The sequence below is a fragment of the Convolutriloba macropyga genome, chromosome 4, assembly GCF_964194025.1.
Source record: "Convolutriloba macropyga chromosome 4, txConMacr16.3, whole genome shotgun sequence".
NCBI lineage: Eukaryota > Metazoa > Xenacoelomorpha > Acoela > Convolutidae > Convolutriloba > Convolutriloba macropyga.
Window position 1 is genome coordinate 53,795,887 of NC_134471.1, and position 20,853 is coordinate 53,816,739.

Consider the following 20,853-nt stretch of genomic DNA (forward strand, 5'->3'; position numbering starts at 1 on the left):
AGTTTCGAGTCAGGTAAGGGTTGCTGTTAGCTTAATGTAGAAAGCCATCTTGCTTGAAATCCATTTAAAGCGCTCAGCTGTAGTTCGAAGATAATTCTTAGATCTCAGTTATTACCAAATATGAGAAGCCAAACCACATATTTACAGATAACTCTGAGACCCCCCTAACTGAACCTACTCTCAGCGCGGCATTGCTTCACAAGATAATAGAAAAACTCGAACATACCCTTTGTTAAGAATAACTTATTTTGGGTTACCATGTAAGCATAGAATTCGAAACTTCAGAAGTTATTTTTTTTCAAAATGTAAGCCCAATAAAAGCTGTACACAAAATACAATCACTCAGAAAAGCATAACAGTATTAGAAAGTCAAGAAGCAAAAGGGCATGATTAGAAGACATTGACATTGATAGAGTTAAGAATAAAAATGAGACCGATGGTTGGGTTTTGAACTTACAGTTGTTCATTGATCACACGTCTTGCCATTTCCCGATAGCGTTCATTCTCCCGTTTCAGCTTTTCATCTTGCTGTTTAGCTTTTCGCTCTAAAATGAAATCAGAAAAATTTTACAATAACCGACACAAAGTCAAAGACGAGCTAACTCCTTGAAGATGAGCGGTGCCAGAGCCATAGTTTCCTAGGAAACATTATAGAAACATAACCAGCAGATAACCGAAATTGTTGCGAAGTAGACTAACTTATATAGATAGAAGCAAACAAAGAATTGAGTTGATGGAATTGCTTTTACAACATATACCAAACTTTTTTTTTACAAAATACATAGCTTTTTCACTTTGTTCGCTATACTTTCTCATTAACAACCTCCATTATATACAATATCTTAAATAATCTTGAGAGATATAGAGTAGTCACAATATTAGAGTTGAAAATTCATTTAGAGTGAAGAAGTCACTTGTGGTCCCTAAAACTCACGGTCAATTAGTTCGAGAAATGATCTCACGCCGATAAAAGCAAAAAGAGCATTGACAGAACGGCGTAAAAATTGTTTAACAAATATGAGTCAGGTGACGAAAAAAAAGCAAAGCACCAGAATACGTTCCGAACAAATTCAAAGAATTTTCATGGAGCAAACAAAAAGCCCTCTGAATGACTAAAAAACTTTGATCAACAAACTGGAAAACAACTGGATAAATATGTCAAATTGCCGCACGTGAATAAAAAATCAGCAAAAACAAAAGGATTCTTGATCAAAAATTTCACACCGCAAAACATATTACTTTCACGCCCAACTTCCTGATTCCGCGAGATCACAACCAGCACTCAATTAATAAACATACCCGGCAGATTGCCGGAAAATAGCCGCCGTTGATTCCAATAAGCATGACTGGGATTGAAATAACAGAAGATATTGAAAAAAAAAGATTTTCGTACAAAAACATTTTTTTAAGTCCGATTTATTTTGATGGCATTTCGTAGTTGAACATACTTCTGTTTCTTAGAGAGAGGCTACAGGGGCTACTATCAATAACAATCAGCATTAGAGAGAGGTAACTAATACTTATAGGACCGACGTTCAAATAGCGGGCATCTAAAATTGGGCTTTATGGGTTTATCCCGTTTCTATTTGTGACTTGAATTTTTTATACTGACTGTTCATTTTGAATTGCTTTGCTGAGCAACTGATGTTCAAAATCACTTTTAGCAGAATGAGAGAAGAGAGAAACTAGCCTAGAGAAGTCAAAAAGATTTCACGCAAAATTTTGAAAAGGCGGCAAAATGAGGTAAAGCGAAACATTTTTTTATTCGACGAAGTAAAAAAAAAAATAGGAGCGCTATAATAGCCGGCTGAGAAGATGAGGGCGGCTATTAATAATTAAAATATGTTCTCAATAGGTTCACAGATCTCAAAAACACAACCAACTTAGGTTGGGCGAAATGCTCTCGAACGACTGGCGAGTGGTTTACTACGGTAGTCGCTAGATTTAGCAAAACATAGCCAGCAGACATCCAGTACAGTTGCGAAACAAACTGGCGTGCCATAAAATAGATAGCAACAGATACAGAAGATGAAAAAAAAGCTATTGCCGCAACCCAAAAAACTAATTCAAATCTCTAACTCTATCACTGAGAACATTTTGAGGTGCAACGCAGATGTTCTCGCACCCCAATCCTAACGTAAGAATCAAAAGCATTAACCAATAGGCTAACAGTTCCCTTGTTACAATTCATCTTGTATTCGATTTTATTTTAGCAACAGACAAAAATATAAAAGCATGCAATATAGGTCACGCAAAAAGCAACAATCAAGCGTGACCAAAAAGAATATTCTAGAAATGTAAAACGAAAAAAACGTCAGACGACGAAACAAAAAACATAACCGGAAAACTCTTGAAATACAATACAAAGAAGTACATTAACTTATGATCTGACAATTAATTTCAACCTATTAGAAGTCCAATAAGAACTGTTAGTTTTGATATTGAGGGTAAGAAACAAATCTTCAAGATCAACAAAACAATCAAGACAAAAAATCAATCAAGACGGGGTCCCTTAATTCTCATTATCCACCTGTCATTAAATGTTATTGAAACCTGTCACCAATGATATTCATGATACCACAAATAAGAACGAATTTCTGCAAATAAATTTGCTGAAACTTTTTGAAGAAGTCTGCAAAGGCAAAATCTACAAATTGAGAGAATAACTTTGAGTAACTGAATCCTCATTGTCAACCGACGAGACGTGCAATTATTGAGATTGAGGAATAAGACAGCAATAAGTACAACAGATACCCGCAAAACTCAAAAATTCACTTAAATTTTTTAAAAACGAAAACGTGATTTAACTTTGTGACTTAACAAAGTATAAGTCATAGAAAGCAAAATCTATGAACCGAAGACTATTTGCATTAATTGAAATATTCTCAGCAAACATAGAGACCTGCCAATAATGATACTGAGCGATAAGACCCCAAAGTTGACAAAAAAAACAAACATACCTCAAAAATTCGGCAACATTTCTGGAGTACAATTAGTATCGAGATCATAGAGAGCTTAAGATTTGCAAAAACAAACTGATAAAACTAACCGCTAGTATTAATCAATGAGACCTGTTCCTAACAAGATTAAAAGATAGGAAAACAAAAAACACACTCCCAAAACTGAAAAAAACCGCTCCAAATTTTGGATAAAAAGTTATGACAAAGTCATGAAAAATTAGAGCTATGAACTCTAAACAGTAATTAGGTTCCTTTATGCCTTTTAAGCAATTTATTCAATTTTTTAAAAGTGGGCAAAGCCAAAATCAGAACAAGTTTTAGCTGCCTTTTGATTAATTCAAGCAAATACAAATAGGCGCAATTAGAACATGCATGTATCATATTAAAACCGCTCAAGGAAAAGAAAGGCTGAAAAAAGGAGTGAAATTGACGCACGTGAAAAAAATTCCCTCTCAAAAATCGAAAGTTTGTTTAAACACCAATTTCTCACTTCACTTGAAAGATAGTTGAGAGAAAAATCAAAACTTAAACCTACTCAATTTTTCGCTAACTTTACTACTTCAGCGTGACTACAATCACTACTCTAACTTGAATTCTCACTGACGTGAAAAAGCCAAAAAAAGCATGGACAGATCTTTAAAAAAGGACAGCACACCAATACAAAAAATACTTTGAATAATAAAAAACCAAGGGCACCGCAATATAGCTCCACTCAGCTTATAGCTTTTCAGCTATAATAACTTCAGGTTTGGAACCGGGGGTCAAGGTGTGACACTTTGAGCTGTAGTTTTCAATTTAACTCAAAGGGTTTTTTAGCCACGTCAATGATTTACACGGCTATCACTGCAAAGGTTTTTAATACTTGTCTAGAAAATGTATATTTCGTGAAACAAAATTTTTTCGCGTTTTATAAATAATGCTTGAAATGTTTAGAAGTAGAGTACGAGTAGTCTTTATACTCCAATAAAAAGCAGCTTCGCTAACACATCTGAGGAACGCACTGAAGTTGGAAAGCACAGAACGCACTGAAGCGGAAAGGGCCCGACTAAACTCACCACTCTAAATTGACTTCTCACTGAAGTGAAAACGCCGAAAGAAGTGTGAATAGATCCTCAAAAAAGACAGAACACCAATACAATCCAAAATACCTTGGATTGAAAAAACCAAGAGCATCACAATACAGCTCCACTCAGTTTAGAGCTTCGCAGCTATGATAACCTCAGGTTTGGAAGCGGGGGGAGGGGCAAGAAAATTTGGGAGAGGGTCAAGATAGTTTGCATGTGTGTGAGTTTAGTCGGGCCCTTTCCGCTTCAGTGCGTTCCTCAGATGTGTTAGCGCATCTGCTTTTTATTGGAGTATAAAGACTACTCTATTTCTAAACATTTAAGCATTATTTATCAAACGCGAAAAAATTCTTCGTAACAAAATATAAGATTTAAAAACCCTTGCAATGATAGCCGAGTAAATCATTGACGCGGCTAAAGAGCACTTAGTTGAGTTAAGTAGAAAAAAAACATCTCAATATGTCATTGATACCCGAGCCAAAATTATGCACTAAGTTATCGCTAAGCTAGACTGCGGGGGTGGTCAAACTTTTAAGACTAAGAACCGCCTCCTCACTCCATGAAATTGTCTCATCAAACCAGTTTCGGTGAATCGCATACTTAGAGACTAGTAAGGCTTTAAGAGAGCTGCTCGGTCACTTAATGCCCTACGAGCACTACCTGCTTATCCCATATCACTACCTGTTTATCACTACCTGTTTATCCCACTACCAGCTTCACACCGTTCACTCATAAATATTTTAATCCGCAAAATTGGAGAACTCGACTACCATATAAACATTAAGTACCTCCAAAAAAAGTGTTTCACTCACCGCTTTCTTCCCAATCTGCCTGAAGTTTGTTGGCTTGTTCTTCGTCTCTGATAATCGACTGACGCAGAAACCGTTGCACCATCACGTTCTGCTTCGCAATCTAAACAAAGAAATTCACCTCAGACAATGATCTCGTCCGTTAATTTCTTGTTCGCTATACAGATCTGTATTATCTCAAACGACAAATGATAATGCCAGAAAATTCCACGAAATGAGGAATTTTTCAATTGAAATTTGTCATGCATAAATGGTACCTTTTGTGATTCAACAAACTAGGTGTAAAACAATTTCAGAAGATTGTAATTTCCACTCATTTTTACCGATATTTCCACATAATGAACTGAACACAGAAAAACAGATTCAAAAGTGCTAAAACCTTACCAGTTGGGATACACTAGCATCCAGGTTGATGGAGGTCAGAGGAGGTGTTTCGCTTCCAGGACTGTTGGGCGAATAGTTTGGTGGGTTCAGGTGTGGATACGATTTCATGTTCCTCGGAGGCACAATCGGCTTTCCATTTGGATGCGGCACCACGGGAACCGAGTTATGGGGCGGTCGAGCGTACGGGTTTGTTTTAATTTGCCCAGTTGAACTGTTAGCGGTCCGGTTCAAGGATGAGAAATTGCTTCCTGGGTTTGAAGATCCCGTCTGGTTGAAGTCAAAGGTGGAGTTGCCGCCGCTCGAGCCATTTTGCGAGCTGTTGGAAGGCGACAAGTAGTTCCTCGGAAGAGGCGTCAGGTTGTTGGACATGTTTGAGCTGACAACCAGGTCAGGCGATTGACGATATCCTCCAGAAGCCCTCTGCTGACGTTCGTTGTTTGCTAAATTATCGCGAGGTGGTGCATAGTAAGGTCTCGTAGGGTTGTTTCCATTGTATGTTGGTCTATACATGGGAGGTTGAACCGGTGCCGGTTTGTTGTAGGCGTTAAACCTTCCGAAATTAGCCTCAAAGTTCATTTGAGGGTTGTTTACTTGATTCGGGCTCGTTACATTGTACCTCGGCGTTTCAATAGTAGTTGCGCGCGTATCAGTGACCATTGGGAAGTTGAACTCATCCGATGCAGAATCACGGTTTCCAGTTAGTGGCAACATAGGCCTGTATAGAGGAATAGCTGGAGCTTGTTGTACATTACGACTTTTGGGCTGGAACTTAGCGGAAGGGCCAAACATGCGCATTCGCTCTTGAACGGAGCCCAAATTTTCGGAAACGACAGCTTCAGAACTTGCTTGAGAACCAGAGCTGGGTTCAATGACATCAGATGATGCTGTGACGTCACTCTGGACTTCAGAGTCCAGTTGAGCAACTGGGAAAGGCATGTTCTCGTCACTGGAATCTGAGACATTTTGATTACTGACCGATTCCAACATTTCCAGATTATCATCCCGATCAACAGGAAACTTCCCATCTTCATCTTCCTCGTCGTCATCGTCAACAAAATTGAAGTCATCCTTTTCTTCAATTTGATTGGCTTCGTTTTCCAAAGTAGGAGTTAACCGACTTTCAGAGTCAAGTGTTATGTCGACACTTTGTCCTGATGAATGATTGGCATCTTGTTCAGAAAGCGTTGAAATTGAAATAGTTGAGTCTAGAGGCAAGACCTCTGGAACCATTGCAGCAGATACGCTGGTTTGGTCGATCACGTCGGGTACCCTTGGAACCGGTTCTTCGACTCCTTTTTCTGCCTCAGAATGTACTGGGATGGAAGCTTGCTCGTCAACAGGCACTATATCCAAATTTCTCATATCTGTTTCCTTCGAAGGAGCTGTTGTTTCTTCAAGACCCTTTTCAATGCTAAACAGAAAAGGCGCTCAAATTTAGTGTGCTTATTAATCATCGAAAAAGGTACGTTTTATGCAGACTCACAATCAATTTCAATCTATAACAAACAGGATCTTCATAAAAATTTTAAGCAACATGTTTAACAATGGCGGCAGCATAATTTTATAGTTAAGAAGGAGGCTCGGTAATGTGCGTTTGCATATGTTTCGACACTGCTCATCCACATTTTTAACTGACTGATTTAATTAACAAATGGGGAAAAGATAGGAAACTTTCAAGATAGGAAACTTTCATACCGCTCAAAAATACCGCGTTTAAAAAAATCGTTATAATCTCATTGTATTAAATAATGCCAGTAAATGCATTAAATAATTCCACATTAGAGGGCCGGTGAGACTACGAAAAAGACAAACAGCAAAAGACAAAGTTTGGTTTCGGTCGTAGCCAGTTGGGATTGAGAGATACTAGGGGGCGGGGGTAGTGCGTGGAGTGGAGGGGGTCAAGCTTTTTTTTTTGGGGGGGGGGGTTTAAAGTTGGTAGGGCTAGACGACGAGGGTGGTTTAAATCGCCAGCTGGAGGACGGACGGACGGGAGGCGGCATGTTGGGCAAGGGATCGGGGTTAGAGCGGGCGCGACTGAGGGAGGGTGGTCAAATTGTTAAGATTAACAACTACCCTTCACATAATGAAATTGTCTCCTCAAAACAGCTTCAGTGAATCGCATACTTAGATACTATAGCTGATGAACAGACTATCGGAATAATATATCGGATATCGAACAACTGCTCTACGTACTGTCAAGGCAAAAAAGCATATCGTAATGGCCCGGCAAATCTATGTGTATTTGATAGCAGGTATTTTGTTTGAGTCGATTTTCGGCTCAGATCGGTCACCGATACGTTTTCGAAACATAAAAATATTAGGCCTAAAAGGAGCGCAATCGATTTAGTTTATTAACAGGCTCAACGAAAACTATGTTAAACGAGCTTTTTCTGAGCTCTCTACGTATAAAGGAACGGATATAAGGCTTACATGGTTAAGAGATTACGTAATAAAACTTTCTCGCTGAGTAGACTGTTCATTTCATTAAACAGAGCGTTGCTCATTTTGCTATTTACTCGGTAACAGATACTAATAAGGGGTAAGTCTCTCAGAAAGCTGCTCAGCCACCTAATGCCCTTTGTGCTTTACCTGACTGTTTATCCCCCTTTTTGAGGATAAAGTTAATAGGGCCAGACAAACATCGTTCAAGCTCAAAGTCACATAAAAAAGACCAAAGGACCAAATTCAAAATTCCATTGTACTTTATTGTACCAAAACCAACAAAATTTCAAAAAATCATAAGACGCATAAGATTTCAATTAAAAACTACTTAAGAGTAACTCGTGTAACTGATTCAGGTGTAACTCTTTAGGAAGCCAATGACATCTGTTATTAGTGAGACTAAGTCACTAGACAACAAAACGAAAGCAAAGAGTGAAGCCACAATAAAAATCAAACAATTTATAAACAGTGTTGAAGCTAACAAAATCACAAACAATTAGCCGAAAAGATTATGCATGTTGATCTCACATGGAGGGTGACAGACTTCCAAGAACTGCTTTCCAGAAAATGAAATTGCCTCCTCAAAAGTTTCTCAGCGACTTATTTCCTTCCAGGTTTTACCTGTTTAACCTTTCTTGACAAAAAGACAGACGTTTGAGTGCAATTATTGACTCACTCAACACTCACAACTCTCTACAATGAATACATCGATCACCCAAAACTGACAACAAAAAAGCAGTTGAGCGCATAGTTTAGCCCTAACTCACTTCGAAATTCTCAAGAAAAATGACAACAAATTATGAAAAAATCAGCTGGACAAACTTCTTTTTCCGACCCACACAGATCGATATATTTGACGTATAAACAATTGACGAGTGGTACCAGAAATCAATTCGAGCGTAGCAAATTTCTTCAACATAAAGGTTTTGTGAATTCCGTCTTCTTCGAGAAGTATTCAAGCTGAAAAATTTTGTGAACATGGGCACTTGTCACAATAGTTTTCTCCTACTTCTTGGGCAATTTTTGTTGACAATGTTATTTTTGGCAACGTACACAAAAGATTTCAACTATTTTCTTAAAAAAATTTCGTCTTCTAGGAGTTCTGTAGTTTGGTAATAACCGGCTGCTAATTATAAATAAATTTCACTTTTTCCGTACTCTTCCCACAAATTTTGCTACATTTTGTTGCAATATTTCCAAAACAGAGCAGGCAGATTGCCAGAAAATAGCCGCAATACCTTTGCAGATCTGCAGTCTCAACGAAAACTGCAAAAAAGAGACAGCAAATTACTCTTTTCATTAAAGGCTGAGATGTTATATTTTGATTAAGAATCTGTATAAGTTATTGCTGCCTCTATTAGCTGCTCTCAAAAAACATTCCTTTAGAGTGACACATTCACTTGACCTTATCTCTGTGAACTAAAGTGACCTTATCTCTGTGAACTAAAGTGAACTTATCTCTGTGAACTAAAGTGAAGAAAAGTCAGGTTCAGAGCGAGGAAGTCATTTTTACGAGTGAGGTAAGCCATGTGTGACCAAAAAATTAATCACTCAAAAGAAAAAACTCGCTCTACTAGCTCAGTTGAAATTGCATGAACGATTGAACAAATAGCAGATTAGCAATGGTTGTGACATCATATCGTCGTAACAAAAATCTTGCCGATGAACTAAAAAAAAACATAGAAGGACATGTCCTGACCTATAATTCAAAGAACTTTCATTAACTAAACACAAAACCAGACATTGAATGTACTATTACTTGATCAGGAATACCGTTCAGACAAATATCCCGGCAAAAAACTAAAACACAATAAAAATCAAAGCAAAAACGCCGCATGTAATAAAAAAACCACTAGCGAGAAAGCGAATTTTTGTTCAAACACTGTTTTCTCACTCAACTATAAAATTAGAACGTAATGTCGCCACAAAACCACTCGCTTTTTCGCTCCACTTTTGCTGTTTCGTCGTGACCAAAACCACTACTCCAATTTGACTTCAAAAATCATGAAAATGTGTGAACAGATCTTAAAAAAACAGGGCCCAAATACAATTCAAATTCTTTGAATTGTAAAAAAAATAGAGCCAATAATAGCCCCAACTATCGCTGTGGGTCTATTAATTAACAAAAATTAAGTTTCTCCATTAAAATAACATAGCTGACAGATTGCCAGAAAATAACCGCAACAGCTTCGTAGATATGCAGTCTCAAAAACACCCAGACCAAAAAATCCTTTTTATTAAAAGCTGAGATGTTATATTTTTATTAAAAATTTGCTTATTCTATTACTGATTCTATTCAATACTCTCAAATTAGATTGACACACACTCACTTGACCTTATCTCTTTAAAACAAAAGTTCAGAAAAGTCAATTTTAGAGTACAGAAGTCATTTTTGAGATTGAGGTAAGTCACGTGTGACCAAAAATTTTTTTCACGCAAATGAAAAAAAAACTCGCTCCGGTAGGAGTGAAAAAGGACGTCACGCACGCAATCGCCGGAAAATAGCAGCGGTACGGGCTTGTGGCCTACCATGAATGGAAACAACTATAGAAAAAAGATTGACAGATCGACCACCAGCTTATTAATAGACCACTAGACTTTTAAGTAGTGCCAACTTTATATGCCCTAATTCTTGAGTAATAGAGTCCTGAGTTTTAATATCAATTATAAAATTTGAAAAAGCTCCATTAGGGCTTTTTCCTTGTAGAGCAAATTTGTCTTATAAAAATGACAGTCCGAATCTAAGATACATTTGCTCTACAAGGAAAAAGCCCTAATGGAGCTTTTTCAAAATTAATAATCGATATTAAAACTCAAGACTCTATTACTCAAGAATTAGGGCATATAAAGTTGGCACTACTTAGATGCACACTATTGACCTTTAATTAGTAAATGTTCATAAAATTTAAAGTTCAATAAGCCAGTTCAGAAGTCATTTTTTTGAGTGAGATAAGTCACGCAATTGAACTAAAAGCAGAAATGACGTCACGAACACAAACTTCAACTGCAAAGCAGTAGAAGTCACTGAAATCATTGAAAAAGTCAATTCCAAGCACTCAGGGTAAGACGAAACAAAAATCTGTTAGACGAAACAAAAAAACATAGCAGGACAAGTCCTGACGCACAATTCAAAGAATTTTCATTGACTAAACAGAAAAGTAGACCTAGAACGGACTATGAATGGATTGAAAAAACCATTCAAAAAAAAATCTGATCCAAAAATCGGAAAAAAAGTAAAAATCAAAGTGAAATTGCCGCATGTGAACAAAAAACCACTACCGATAAAGCGAATTTTTGTTCAAACACCCTATTCTCACTCTACTTTAAAATTATAGCGAAAAAAATTTCACGCCGCAAAACCACTCGCTTTTTCGGTCCATTTCCTGTTTCGGCGTGACCAAAATCACTACTCCAATTTGACTTCAAAAATCATGAAAATTTGTGAACAGATCTTAAAAAAAAGACAGCGCCCCAATACAATTCAAATTCTTTGAATTTTAATTAGGAGCGCAATAATAGCCGCCTTGAATTGCTGGCGCGGCTATTAAAAAAAACCAAGAGAAAGCCAATAATAGCCTCAGCTATCGCTTCGCGGTTATTAAAAAAGACGTTTGCTGAATTATTTCGTCATTTTCTTTTGCTTAAATAAAAAGGCTCAATTTAAAAACTGCTTTTTTCATTAAAATGTGCGTCAAATTCTCCTTTTTTGCCACACATCCAAATTATTATTGGTCATCTTTACAGGAAAATCGGCTAAAGTTAGCTATTTTAAATAATCTCCAAAATAAGCCCATAAGTACAACTAAGCAGATTTACAGACATAGTTTGTTCAATTTGATACAAATTTATTTTTTTTTAGCTGTTTTGTGCTACCTGTTAGCCAGAAAAGCTATTTTTTAAAATATTTTTTAAACAGATTTTATAAGCTTTTTAATTACAAAAACTGATCACCCAATGCTGTTTATCCCACGATAGCATTCAAGGCAGCATCACTTAGGTTTCATTTGGAAATATTATTCTCGGATGTTTTTTGTATATGTAAGTTAAGAGGTTAGCTATGAGAGAAGGTGACATCAAATTTAACTTTGAAATTACTCTATCTTTGCTTACCTGCCCTTGTTCACACTCGGCTCTGTACTCTGTTCACTTTCCTGTTGTGCAGGAGCCGCATTATCGGGAATCGCCACTTCAGGTTGAGTTGGGCCGACTGCGGCGAGGAACTGCTGTCTTTGTTTTTGCTGTCTTGCAACTTCCATCTCAGCATATTGAAGCGCATACTTCACCCAAATTTGATCATAATTCTCATCGCCAGGCGCATCTCCCATCACCCAAACCCACTCATTGCCATCTCTCCCTTTCAGGAAGTTAGTCTTTCCTGGAAAAAAGTTTAGTACCATACAACATAAAATTTTGGGTGCTATCGTATGGAATGTTTAAAGACTACTGGGAACTTAGCTGCTATTTAAAATATTTAACGATCTTATTAGTTAGAGGACGAAAACTTTAGGACTCTCATTTTCATAAAATTGAAGTAAACAATAAAAAAATCACTTAGAGCATTTATTCATATAAACTATTTAATTGCTAAGGTGTTCGCCAAACGTGTTTCCGAAAACGGTAACTTATTATGTTTTTTCCATCTCAGGTGAAGAACGCCAAAAAGCTCGATGAATTATTTAGAAGTCACTTTAAGCATCAAAAATAGCAGCAGTTATTTACTCAAAGCTAGCTACTCAGTCATTCAGAAGAAAAAGCTATAACAACATTTTCTGAAGAACACTCAATATATTACAAGTGCTGAACAGCAGAAATTACAATAACAAATGCAAAAAGATTCAGTAAATTAACGAAAAATTACTTGTTTCTAAAAACAAAAACTAATTTCATTGTTTATAAAAATGCGCAAATAATTCAAACATTATGACCCCCGAATACTCTAATGAATCCAATAGGGTTACAAATTTTTTCAATGTGACGACCGCCTTGGATTCAGTACTCTATCATATTATCATTAAACTTGATTTTGAAGAAAAATTTTAAGCGTTTTTCTTCTTATTTAACGGAGTGATGTATGTGTAAAATTTGATGATTCAACTCTTCGAAAACTCCGGTAACGTCTGATGTTCCTCGGTTAAGTGTCAGGATGTTCCTCATTTGTCAAGGAGGGAAAAAGTGAACAAATTGGAAAAAATTGAACATTTTTGTCAGTGGCATCGCAGTAAAAAAACCGTACAAACTATATGCCGAAATTTTTAACCAAAGCATACAATACAATTTGAGAAGTCGACAAATAACCTTTAGCATTTCTAAGGGCATGAAAAGGAACAACAGAATTTCAAATGCAGGCAACACTCACAATCACATCGGAATTTCGAAAACAAACGGTATCTGACAAACGCTAACGAAAACGTAAGCTAACAGTTGGAATCAACAAACTCACCAAAACTTTACCTCAATAGATAGTCAATAAGAAGTATTAGTTTTGAGACTAAGCGATAAGACCACAAGAAATTTAAACAAAACAAAGGACTCAAAAACAATTGTTATTTTTTTGAAAAGAATCAGCCGAAATCATAAATGATTGCTATGAACCCATGCAACTACTTATATTCACTTATCTCAATGTTTGTGCAACCAGCGAAACCTGTGATTAATAAGATTGAGTAGTAAGACAACAAAAAACCCAATACTTGCAAAAACTCAAAAATTCGTTAAAGTTTTCGAAATGAAGAATGTATAAGTCACAGAAAGCATTAGCTACGGACGGAAAAAATATTTCTTTACACATCATAACCATTATCAACCGATACAATCTGTCGTGAATAAGGGATAAAGCAATGGGTTAAAAGTACTAGACAAAGTCAAAAACCATATTTAAATAAAAGCCTATATGTCATCAAAAACAATAGCTAATGACAAACATAGCTGCCAGATTGCCAGCAAATAGCCCAAAAATCTTCGTAGATCTGCCGTCTCAAAAAGAGAGTAAAAGACAGACCAAAAAGAAACTTATCCTTTTCATTAAGGGCTAGGTGTTAAATTTTGATTAAACATCTATTTAACTTTTTGATGTTTCTATTAGCTGCTCTCAAAACAACCTTCCATTAGAGGGATATACACTCACTTGACCTTATCTCTTTGGAATAAGAAAACTGAATTTCAGAGTGAGGAAGTCAATTTTGAGAGAGGTGTCACGTATGACCAAAAACTTAATAACGCGAATGAACAAAAACTCGCTCCACTGAGAGTGAAAAATGACGTTACGCATGCAATTGAGTTGAAAATGCATGAACGAATGGACAAAAAAGCAAATTTGAAGTGACTGACGTCATATGGTCGTAAAAAACCTGACGATATAAAAAAATACAAGAGAAGGCCAATAATAGCCTCAGCTACCGCTTCGCGGCTATTAAAAACGATTGATCCGATTAATTAAGGAATCGTTAAAAACATCAAGTTTGTCATCAATGAAACTAACATAAGACAAAATGAGCAAAAACTCGTAAAACTCAACAATCCGATAAAAAATTCTTGAAAACAATTAGTTTCAAAGTTTAGAAAGAGAACGAGCTATGAACTAAAACAATGTAACCGAATAAAACAACGCCTATTAGCAACCTATTAGACCTGTCCCTGAATAGAAAAAAATAAAATCATCAAAAAAAACAGTGAAATAAATACTAGCAAATATCAAGAAATCAATTAAAATAGTGAGTACAAATAGCGTCAAGTCATGAAAAGCAACAGCTGCCTGTTGATGAATTCAAGCAAACACAATTAGGTGGAAAAGAACATTTGCACAATATTATTAGCCTTAAAGAAACACTGAAATCAGAAATCACATCGGCACAAAAGCAATAATCGTGAAAATGATCGACCAAAAGAGGAAATCTCAAAAGTCCGATATAAGACAGTATTGAAATCAAACAAAAAAACTAACTGTGGAATCAAACCATTAATTAGCTTCTTTTATATACTCATCACTAAGAAACGAGACCTGTCAATAAGTAGTAAAAATAATAAAAGCGAAAACAAACCGAATAACGTAGGATGAATTGCAATCGAACGACGGCAGGGTAGTTTAATTTAGGAGTGTAGCTAAGAAATGTATTGTGGGTGCAAAAACTGTATTAATGGTACAAACCCGGAGAGCCACTGACCTGCAGGTTGGCAGTCTAACATCTTATGCATTTAGGTAGAATGGCTTTGATTGCCTTTCGCTTACAAACGCGTCTACAAACGAGCTTTCAGATCGAGAGCAACTACAACAAAAAAATACGACAAAGAGAAAGTCACAAGGGAATATTGTTCTAGAACAAAAACACAAAAACCTTACAACAAAAAAACCCAAAAAGACAAGAACGTTTATAGTAATAGCTTCAAACTTCGTTCAAGAGCAATTTAAAAAAATACGGCCAGAAATCAAAAAAATTACTAAATAATTTGACAACAAATGGTTTCAAAGTCATAACAGCATTAGGCGCGGGGCTATGAGCGATTGCGAAAAAACCCACCTAGTGTACCTGTGTAACACGTTAAAAGGAATCGGAGAAAAACTCAGGGATTTAACGCACGTGGAAAAAAATCGCTCAAAAAGCCAAAAACATGTTGACACAAACAATCACAGCTTTAGGGAGAGAGAGAGAGAGAGAGAGAGAGAGAGAGAGAGAGCGAGAGTTAAAAAACACATTGATATTAAAAAGTCAAAAAACAAATGTGAAAAAATCTTACAAAAAAGCCGAATCTCCGGAATAAACTCAAGCTAAAACTTACATTAGTCAAAATAAACAAAAAGAAAATAATCATATTTGGCCTAACACCAAATGAACCTTACCACACACTGTACTTTTAAAAATTTTTCGTATTAACAAAATTTATCAAAAAAACTGAAAAAAACATAGCTTTGACAGAAAATAGACCCAAGAAACTCGCTCCACTAAGACTGAAAAACGACGTCACGCATGCAATTGAGTTGAAATTGCATGAACGAATGAACAAAAAGCAAATAGTCGTAAAAATATCTTGACGAATTAAAAAAAATCCAAGAAAAGGCCACCCTCAGCTATCGCTTCGCGGCTATTAAAAACGATTGATTCGATTAATTAGGTAATTGTTAGAAACATCAGGCTCTTCATCAATGAAACTAACAGATAAAACAACAAATTGAGCACAAACTCGTTTATAAAAGAGTACAAACGGCGAAAATAAAAAATCCGAGAGAAGACCAATAACAGCCTCAGCTACCGCTTCGCCGCTATTGAAAACAATTGATTCGATTAATAAAGAATCGTTAGAAACATCAGGCTTGTCATCAATGGAACTTACAGATAAGACAACAAAAAGAGCACAAACTCGTAAACCTCGACAATGCGATAAAAATTTAGACCTTTCACTGATTAGATAAAATCATTACAATAAGTGAAACAAATACTAGCAAATATCAAAAAATTCATGTAAAATAGAGTACAAATAATGTCAAAGTCATGAAAATCACTAGCCAAGTATCAAATCATCAATGAGATTAACTTAAGCCGCATTAACAATCAATGAGGCCTCTCATTAATGACAATAAGTGATAACACAACCAAACGATTAGGAAAAAATGGGTGAAAAGCAAATAATCACTAACATTTCAAAACGAATACTGTCAAAGTCATAAGAAGCAACAAATGCCTGTTGACGAATTCCAGCAAGTACAAATCGGTTGGAAAGAACATATGTACGATATTATTAGCCCTAAAGAGTCACTGAAATCAGAAGTCACATTGCCATAAAAACAATAATCGTGAAAATGATCGGATCAAAACAGCATTAGGCACGGGTTTATGGGCAATTACGAAGAAGCTCAATTAGTGTACATATGTAACACGTTAAAAGCAATCGGAGAAAAACTCAGGGACTTGCCGCATGTGGAAAATCACTCAAAAGCCAAAAACTTGTCCACACACCAAACTATCACACAGCTTTAGAGAGAGAGAGAGAGAGAGAGAGAGAGAGAGAGAGAGTTTAAAAAACACATTGACATTACAAGTCAAAAACAAGTGTGAAACATCTTAGAAAAAAAAACCGAATCTGCGGAATCAACTCAAAGCTAAAAATCACATTACTTAAAATAAATAAAATTAATTACATTTGGCTTAGCACCAATTAAACCTTACTCGCCAAACACTAAATGTATTTTTATAAATTTTTCGTATAAACAGATTTCATTAAGAATTAAAAACAGCTGACAGACAGCCAAAAAAAGCCCAAAAAAAACTTGCTCCACAAAGTCAAAAATGACGTCACGCATGCAATTGAGTTTAAACTGCATGAACATAATAAAAAAAAATCATGAGAAGGCCAACAAAAGCCTCAGCTATCGCTTCGCGGCTATTAAAAACGATTGATTCGATTAATAAAGACCTGTCAATAAGTAGTAAAAAATAGTAATAATAAAAGCGAAAACAAACCGAATAACGTAGGATAAATTGCCCTCGCACGACGGGTGGGCAGTTTAACTTAGAAGTGTAGCTTAGAAATGTATTGTGGGTGCGAAAAAACTATTAAGGGTACAAACCCGGAGAGCCACTGACCTGCAGGTTGGCAGTCTGACACCTTATGCATTCAAGTAGAATGGCTTTGATTTCCTTTCGCTCACAATCGCGTCTACAAACGAGCTCTCAAATCGAGAGCAACTACAACAAAAAAATACGACAAAAAGAAAGTCACAAGGGAATATTGTTGTAGAACAAAAACACAAAAACCTTACAACAAAAAAATACCCAAAAAGACAAGAACGTTTATAGTAATAGCTTCAAACTTCGTTCGAGAGCAATTAAAAAAATAGGGCCAGAAATCAAAAAATTTAAACAATTCTGACAAAAGGTTTCAAAGTCAAAACAGCATTAGGCACGGGTTTATGGGCAATTGCGAAGAAGCTCAATTAGTGTACATGTGTAACACGTTAAAAGCAATCGGAGAAAAACTCAGGGAATTGTCGCATGTGGAAAATCACTCAAAAGCCAAAAACTTGTTCACACACCAAACTATCACACAGCTTTAGAGAGGGGAGAGAGAGAGAGAGAGAGAGAGAGAGAGAGAGAGAGTTTAAAAAACACATTGACATTACAAGTCAAAAACAAGTGTGAAAAATCTTAGAAAAAAAACCGAATCTCCGGAATCAACTCAAAGCTAAAAATCACATTACTTAAAAGAAATAAAATTAATTACATTTGGCTTAGCACCAACTAAACCTTACTCGTCAAACACTAAATGTATTTTTATAAACTTTTCGTATAAACAGATTTCATTAAAAATTGAAAGACAGCTGACAGACAGCCAGAAAAAAGCCAGATGCATTCAAGTAGAATGGCTTTGATTTCCTTTCGCTCACAATCGCGTCTACAAACGAGCTCTCAAATCGAGAGCAACTACAACAAAAAAATACGACAAAAAGAACGTCACAAGGGAATATTGTTGTAGAACAAAAACACAAAAACCTTACAACAAAAAAATACCCAAAAAGACAAGAACGTCTATAGTAATAGCTTCAAACTTCGTTCGAGAGCAATTAAAAAAAATAGGGCCAGAAATCAAAAAATTTAAACAATTCTGACAAATGGTTTCAAAGTCAAAACAGCATTAGGCACGGGTTTATGGGCAATTGCGAAGAAGCTCAATTAGTGTACATGTGTAACACGTTAAAAGCAATCGGAGAAAAACTCAGGGAATTGTCGCATGTGGAAAATCACTCAAAAGCCAAAAATTTGTTCACACACCAAACTATCACACAGCTTTAGAGAGGGGAGAGAGAGAGAGAGTTTAAAAAACACATTGACATTACAAGTCAAAAACAAGTGTGAAAAATCTTAGAAAAAAAACCGAATCTCCGGAATCAACTCAAAGCTAAAAATCACATTACTTAAAAGAAATAAAATCAATTACATTTGGCTTAGCACCAACTAAACCTTACTCGTCAAACACTAAATGTATTTTTATAAACTTTTCGTATAAACAGATTTCATTAAAAATTGAAAGACAGCTGACAGACAGCCAGAAAAAAGCCAGAAAAAAACTCGCTCCACAAAGTCAAAAATAACGTCACGCATGCAATTGAGTTTAAACTGCATGAACGAAATAAAAAAAACCATGAGAAGGCCAACAAAAGCCTCAGCCATCGCTTCACAGCTATTAAAAACGACTGATTCGATTAATAAAGACCTGTCAATAAGTAGTAAAAAATAATAATAAAAGGGAAAACAAACCAAATAACGTAGGATGAATTGCCCTCGCACGACGGGTGGGCAGTTTAATTTAGGAGTGTAGCTTAGAAATGTATTGTGGCTGCAAAAAATCTGCATTAAGGGAACAAACCCGGAGAGCCACTGACCTGCAGGTTGGCAGTCTGACACCTTATGCATTCAGGTAGAATGGCTTTGATTTCCTTTCGCTCACAATCGCGTCTACAAACGAGCTCTCAGATCGAGAGCAACTGCGAAAAAAATTAAAAACTAAAAACAAAGTCACAAGGGAATATTTTTTTAGAACAAAACACAAAAACGCGAAAACAAAAAATTACCCAAAAAGGACGAACGTTTACAGTAATAGATTCAAACTCAGTTCAAGAGCAATTTAAAAAAACACGACCGAAAAATCAAAAAACTTACTAACAATTTAAACAAATGGTTTCAAAGTCAAAACAGCATTAGGCACGGGTTTATGGGCAATTGCGAAGAAGCTCAATTAGTGTACATGTGTAACACGTTAAAAGCAATCGGAAAAAAGCACAGGGACTTGTCGCACTTGGGAAAAAATCATTCAAAAACCAAAAATTTGTTCACACACCAAACTATCACACAGCTTGAGAGAGAGAGAGAGAGAGAGAGAGAGAGAGAGAGAGAGAGAGAGAGAGAGAGAGAGTTTAAAAAACACATTGACATTACAAGTCAAAAACAAGTGTGATAAATCTTTTAAAAAAACCGAATCTCCGGAATCAACTCAAAGCTAAAAATCACATTACTTAAGTTAAATAAAATTAATTACATCTGGCTTAGCACCAATTAAACCTTACTCGCCAAACACTAAATGTATTTTTATAAATTGTTCGTATAAACAGATTTCATCAAAAATTGAAAAAAACAGCTGACAGACAGCCAGAAAAAAGCCCGAAAAAAAAACTCGTTCCACAAAGTCAAAAATGACGTCACGCATGCAATTGAGTTTAAACAGCATGAACGAAATGAAAAATACCATGATAAGGCCAAAAAAAGCCTCAGCTATCGCTTCACGGCTATTAAAAACGATTGATTCGATTAATAAAGAATCGTTAAAGCATCAGGCTTGTCATCAATGAAAATAACAGATAAGACAACATAAAGAGCACAAACTCGTGAACCTCAACAATGCGATAAAAAACCGACTAAAACAACGCCTATTAGCAACCTATTAGACCCGTCCCCAATTAGCTAAAATCAATAAAAAACAATGAAAAAAATACTAGCAAATATCAAAAAAATTCATTTAAAATAGAGTACAAATAGTGTCAAAGTCATGAAAACCACTAGCCAGGTTTCAAATCATCAATGAGGTTAACTTGGCCCGCATTAGCAATCAATGAGGCATCTCATTAATGACACTAAGTGATAACACAACAAAACGACAAAAAATGGGTGGAAACTAAATGACAACTAGTATTTTATATCAAATAGTGTCAGTCATAAAAAACTACAGCTGCCCGTTGATGAATTCAAGCAAGAACAAAAACGTGGAAAAACACATGTACGATATTATTAGCCCTCAAGAGACACTGAAATCAGAAGTCACATTGCCACAAAAACAATATTCGTGAAAATGATCGACAAAAAGAGGAAATATCAAAACTTCGATATATGACAGTATCAAAGTCAAGCGAAAAAATTAACTGTGAAATCAAACCATTAATTAGATTCTTTTATACTCAAGACTAAGAAACCCGGAGCTCACAGCCGAGTCTACAAACGATCTCCCAGATCGAGAGCAAATACGATCACAAAAAAATACGAACTAAAAAGAAAGTCACAAGGGAATATTGTTTTAGAAAAACACAAAAACGCTACAACAAAAAATAACCCAAAAAGGACGAACGTTTACAGTAATAGATTCAAACTCCGTTCAAGAGCAATTAAAAATACGGCCAGAAATCAAAAATTTTACTAACAATATTAGCAAATGGTT

General features: G+C 35.9%; 1 protein-coding gene across 1 annotated transcript in view; it reads right to left on the bottom strand.

Moving 5' to 3' along the window:
• The window catches only part of LOC142337755 (uncharacterized), a 68,002-nt gene that overhangs the window by 13,835 nt on the left and 33,314 nt on the right, over nucleotides 1–20,853 (bottom strand). Inside the window, exons 2-5 of the mRNA XM_075387251.1 lie at nucleotides 11,770–12,034; nucleotides 5,218–6,628; nucleotides 4,837–4,936; nucleotides 458–545 (exon numbers count right to left, since the gene is read on the bottom strand). Of these exons, the coding sequence (XP_075243366.1) occupies nucleotides 458–545; nucleotides 4,837–4,936; nucleotides 5,218–6,628; nucleotides 11,770–12,034 (1,864 nt within the window). The remainder of the gene's footprint in view (nucleotides 1–457; nucleotides 546–4,836; nucleotides 4,937–5,217; nucleotides 6,629–11,769; nucleotides 12,035–20,853) is intronic.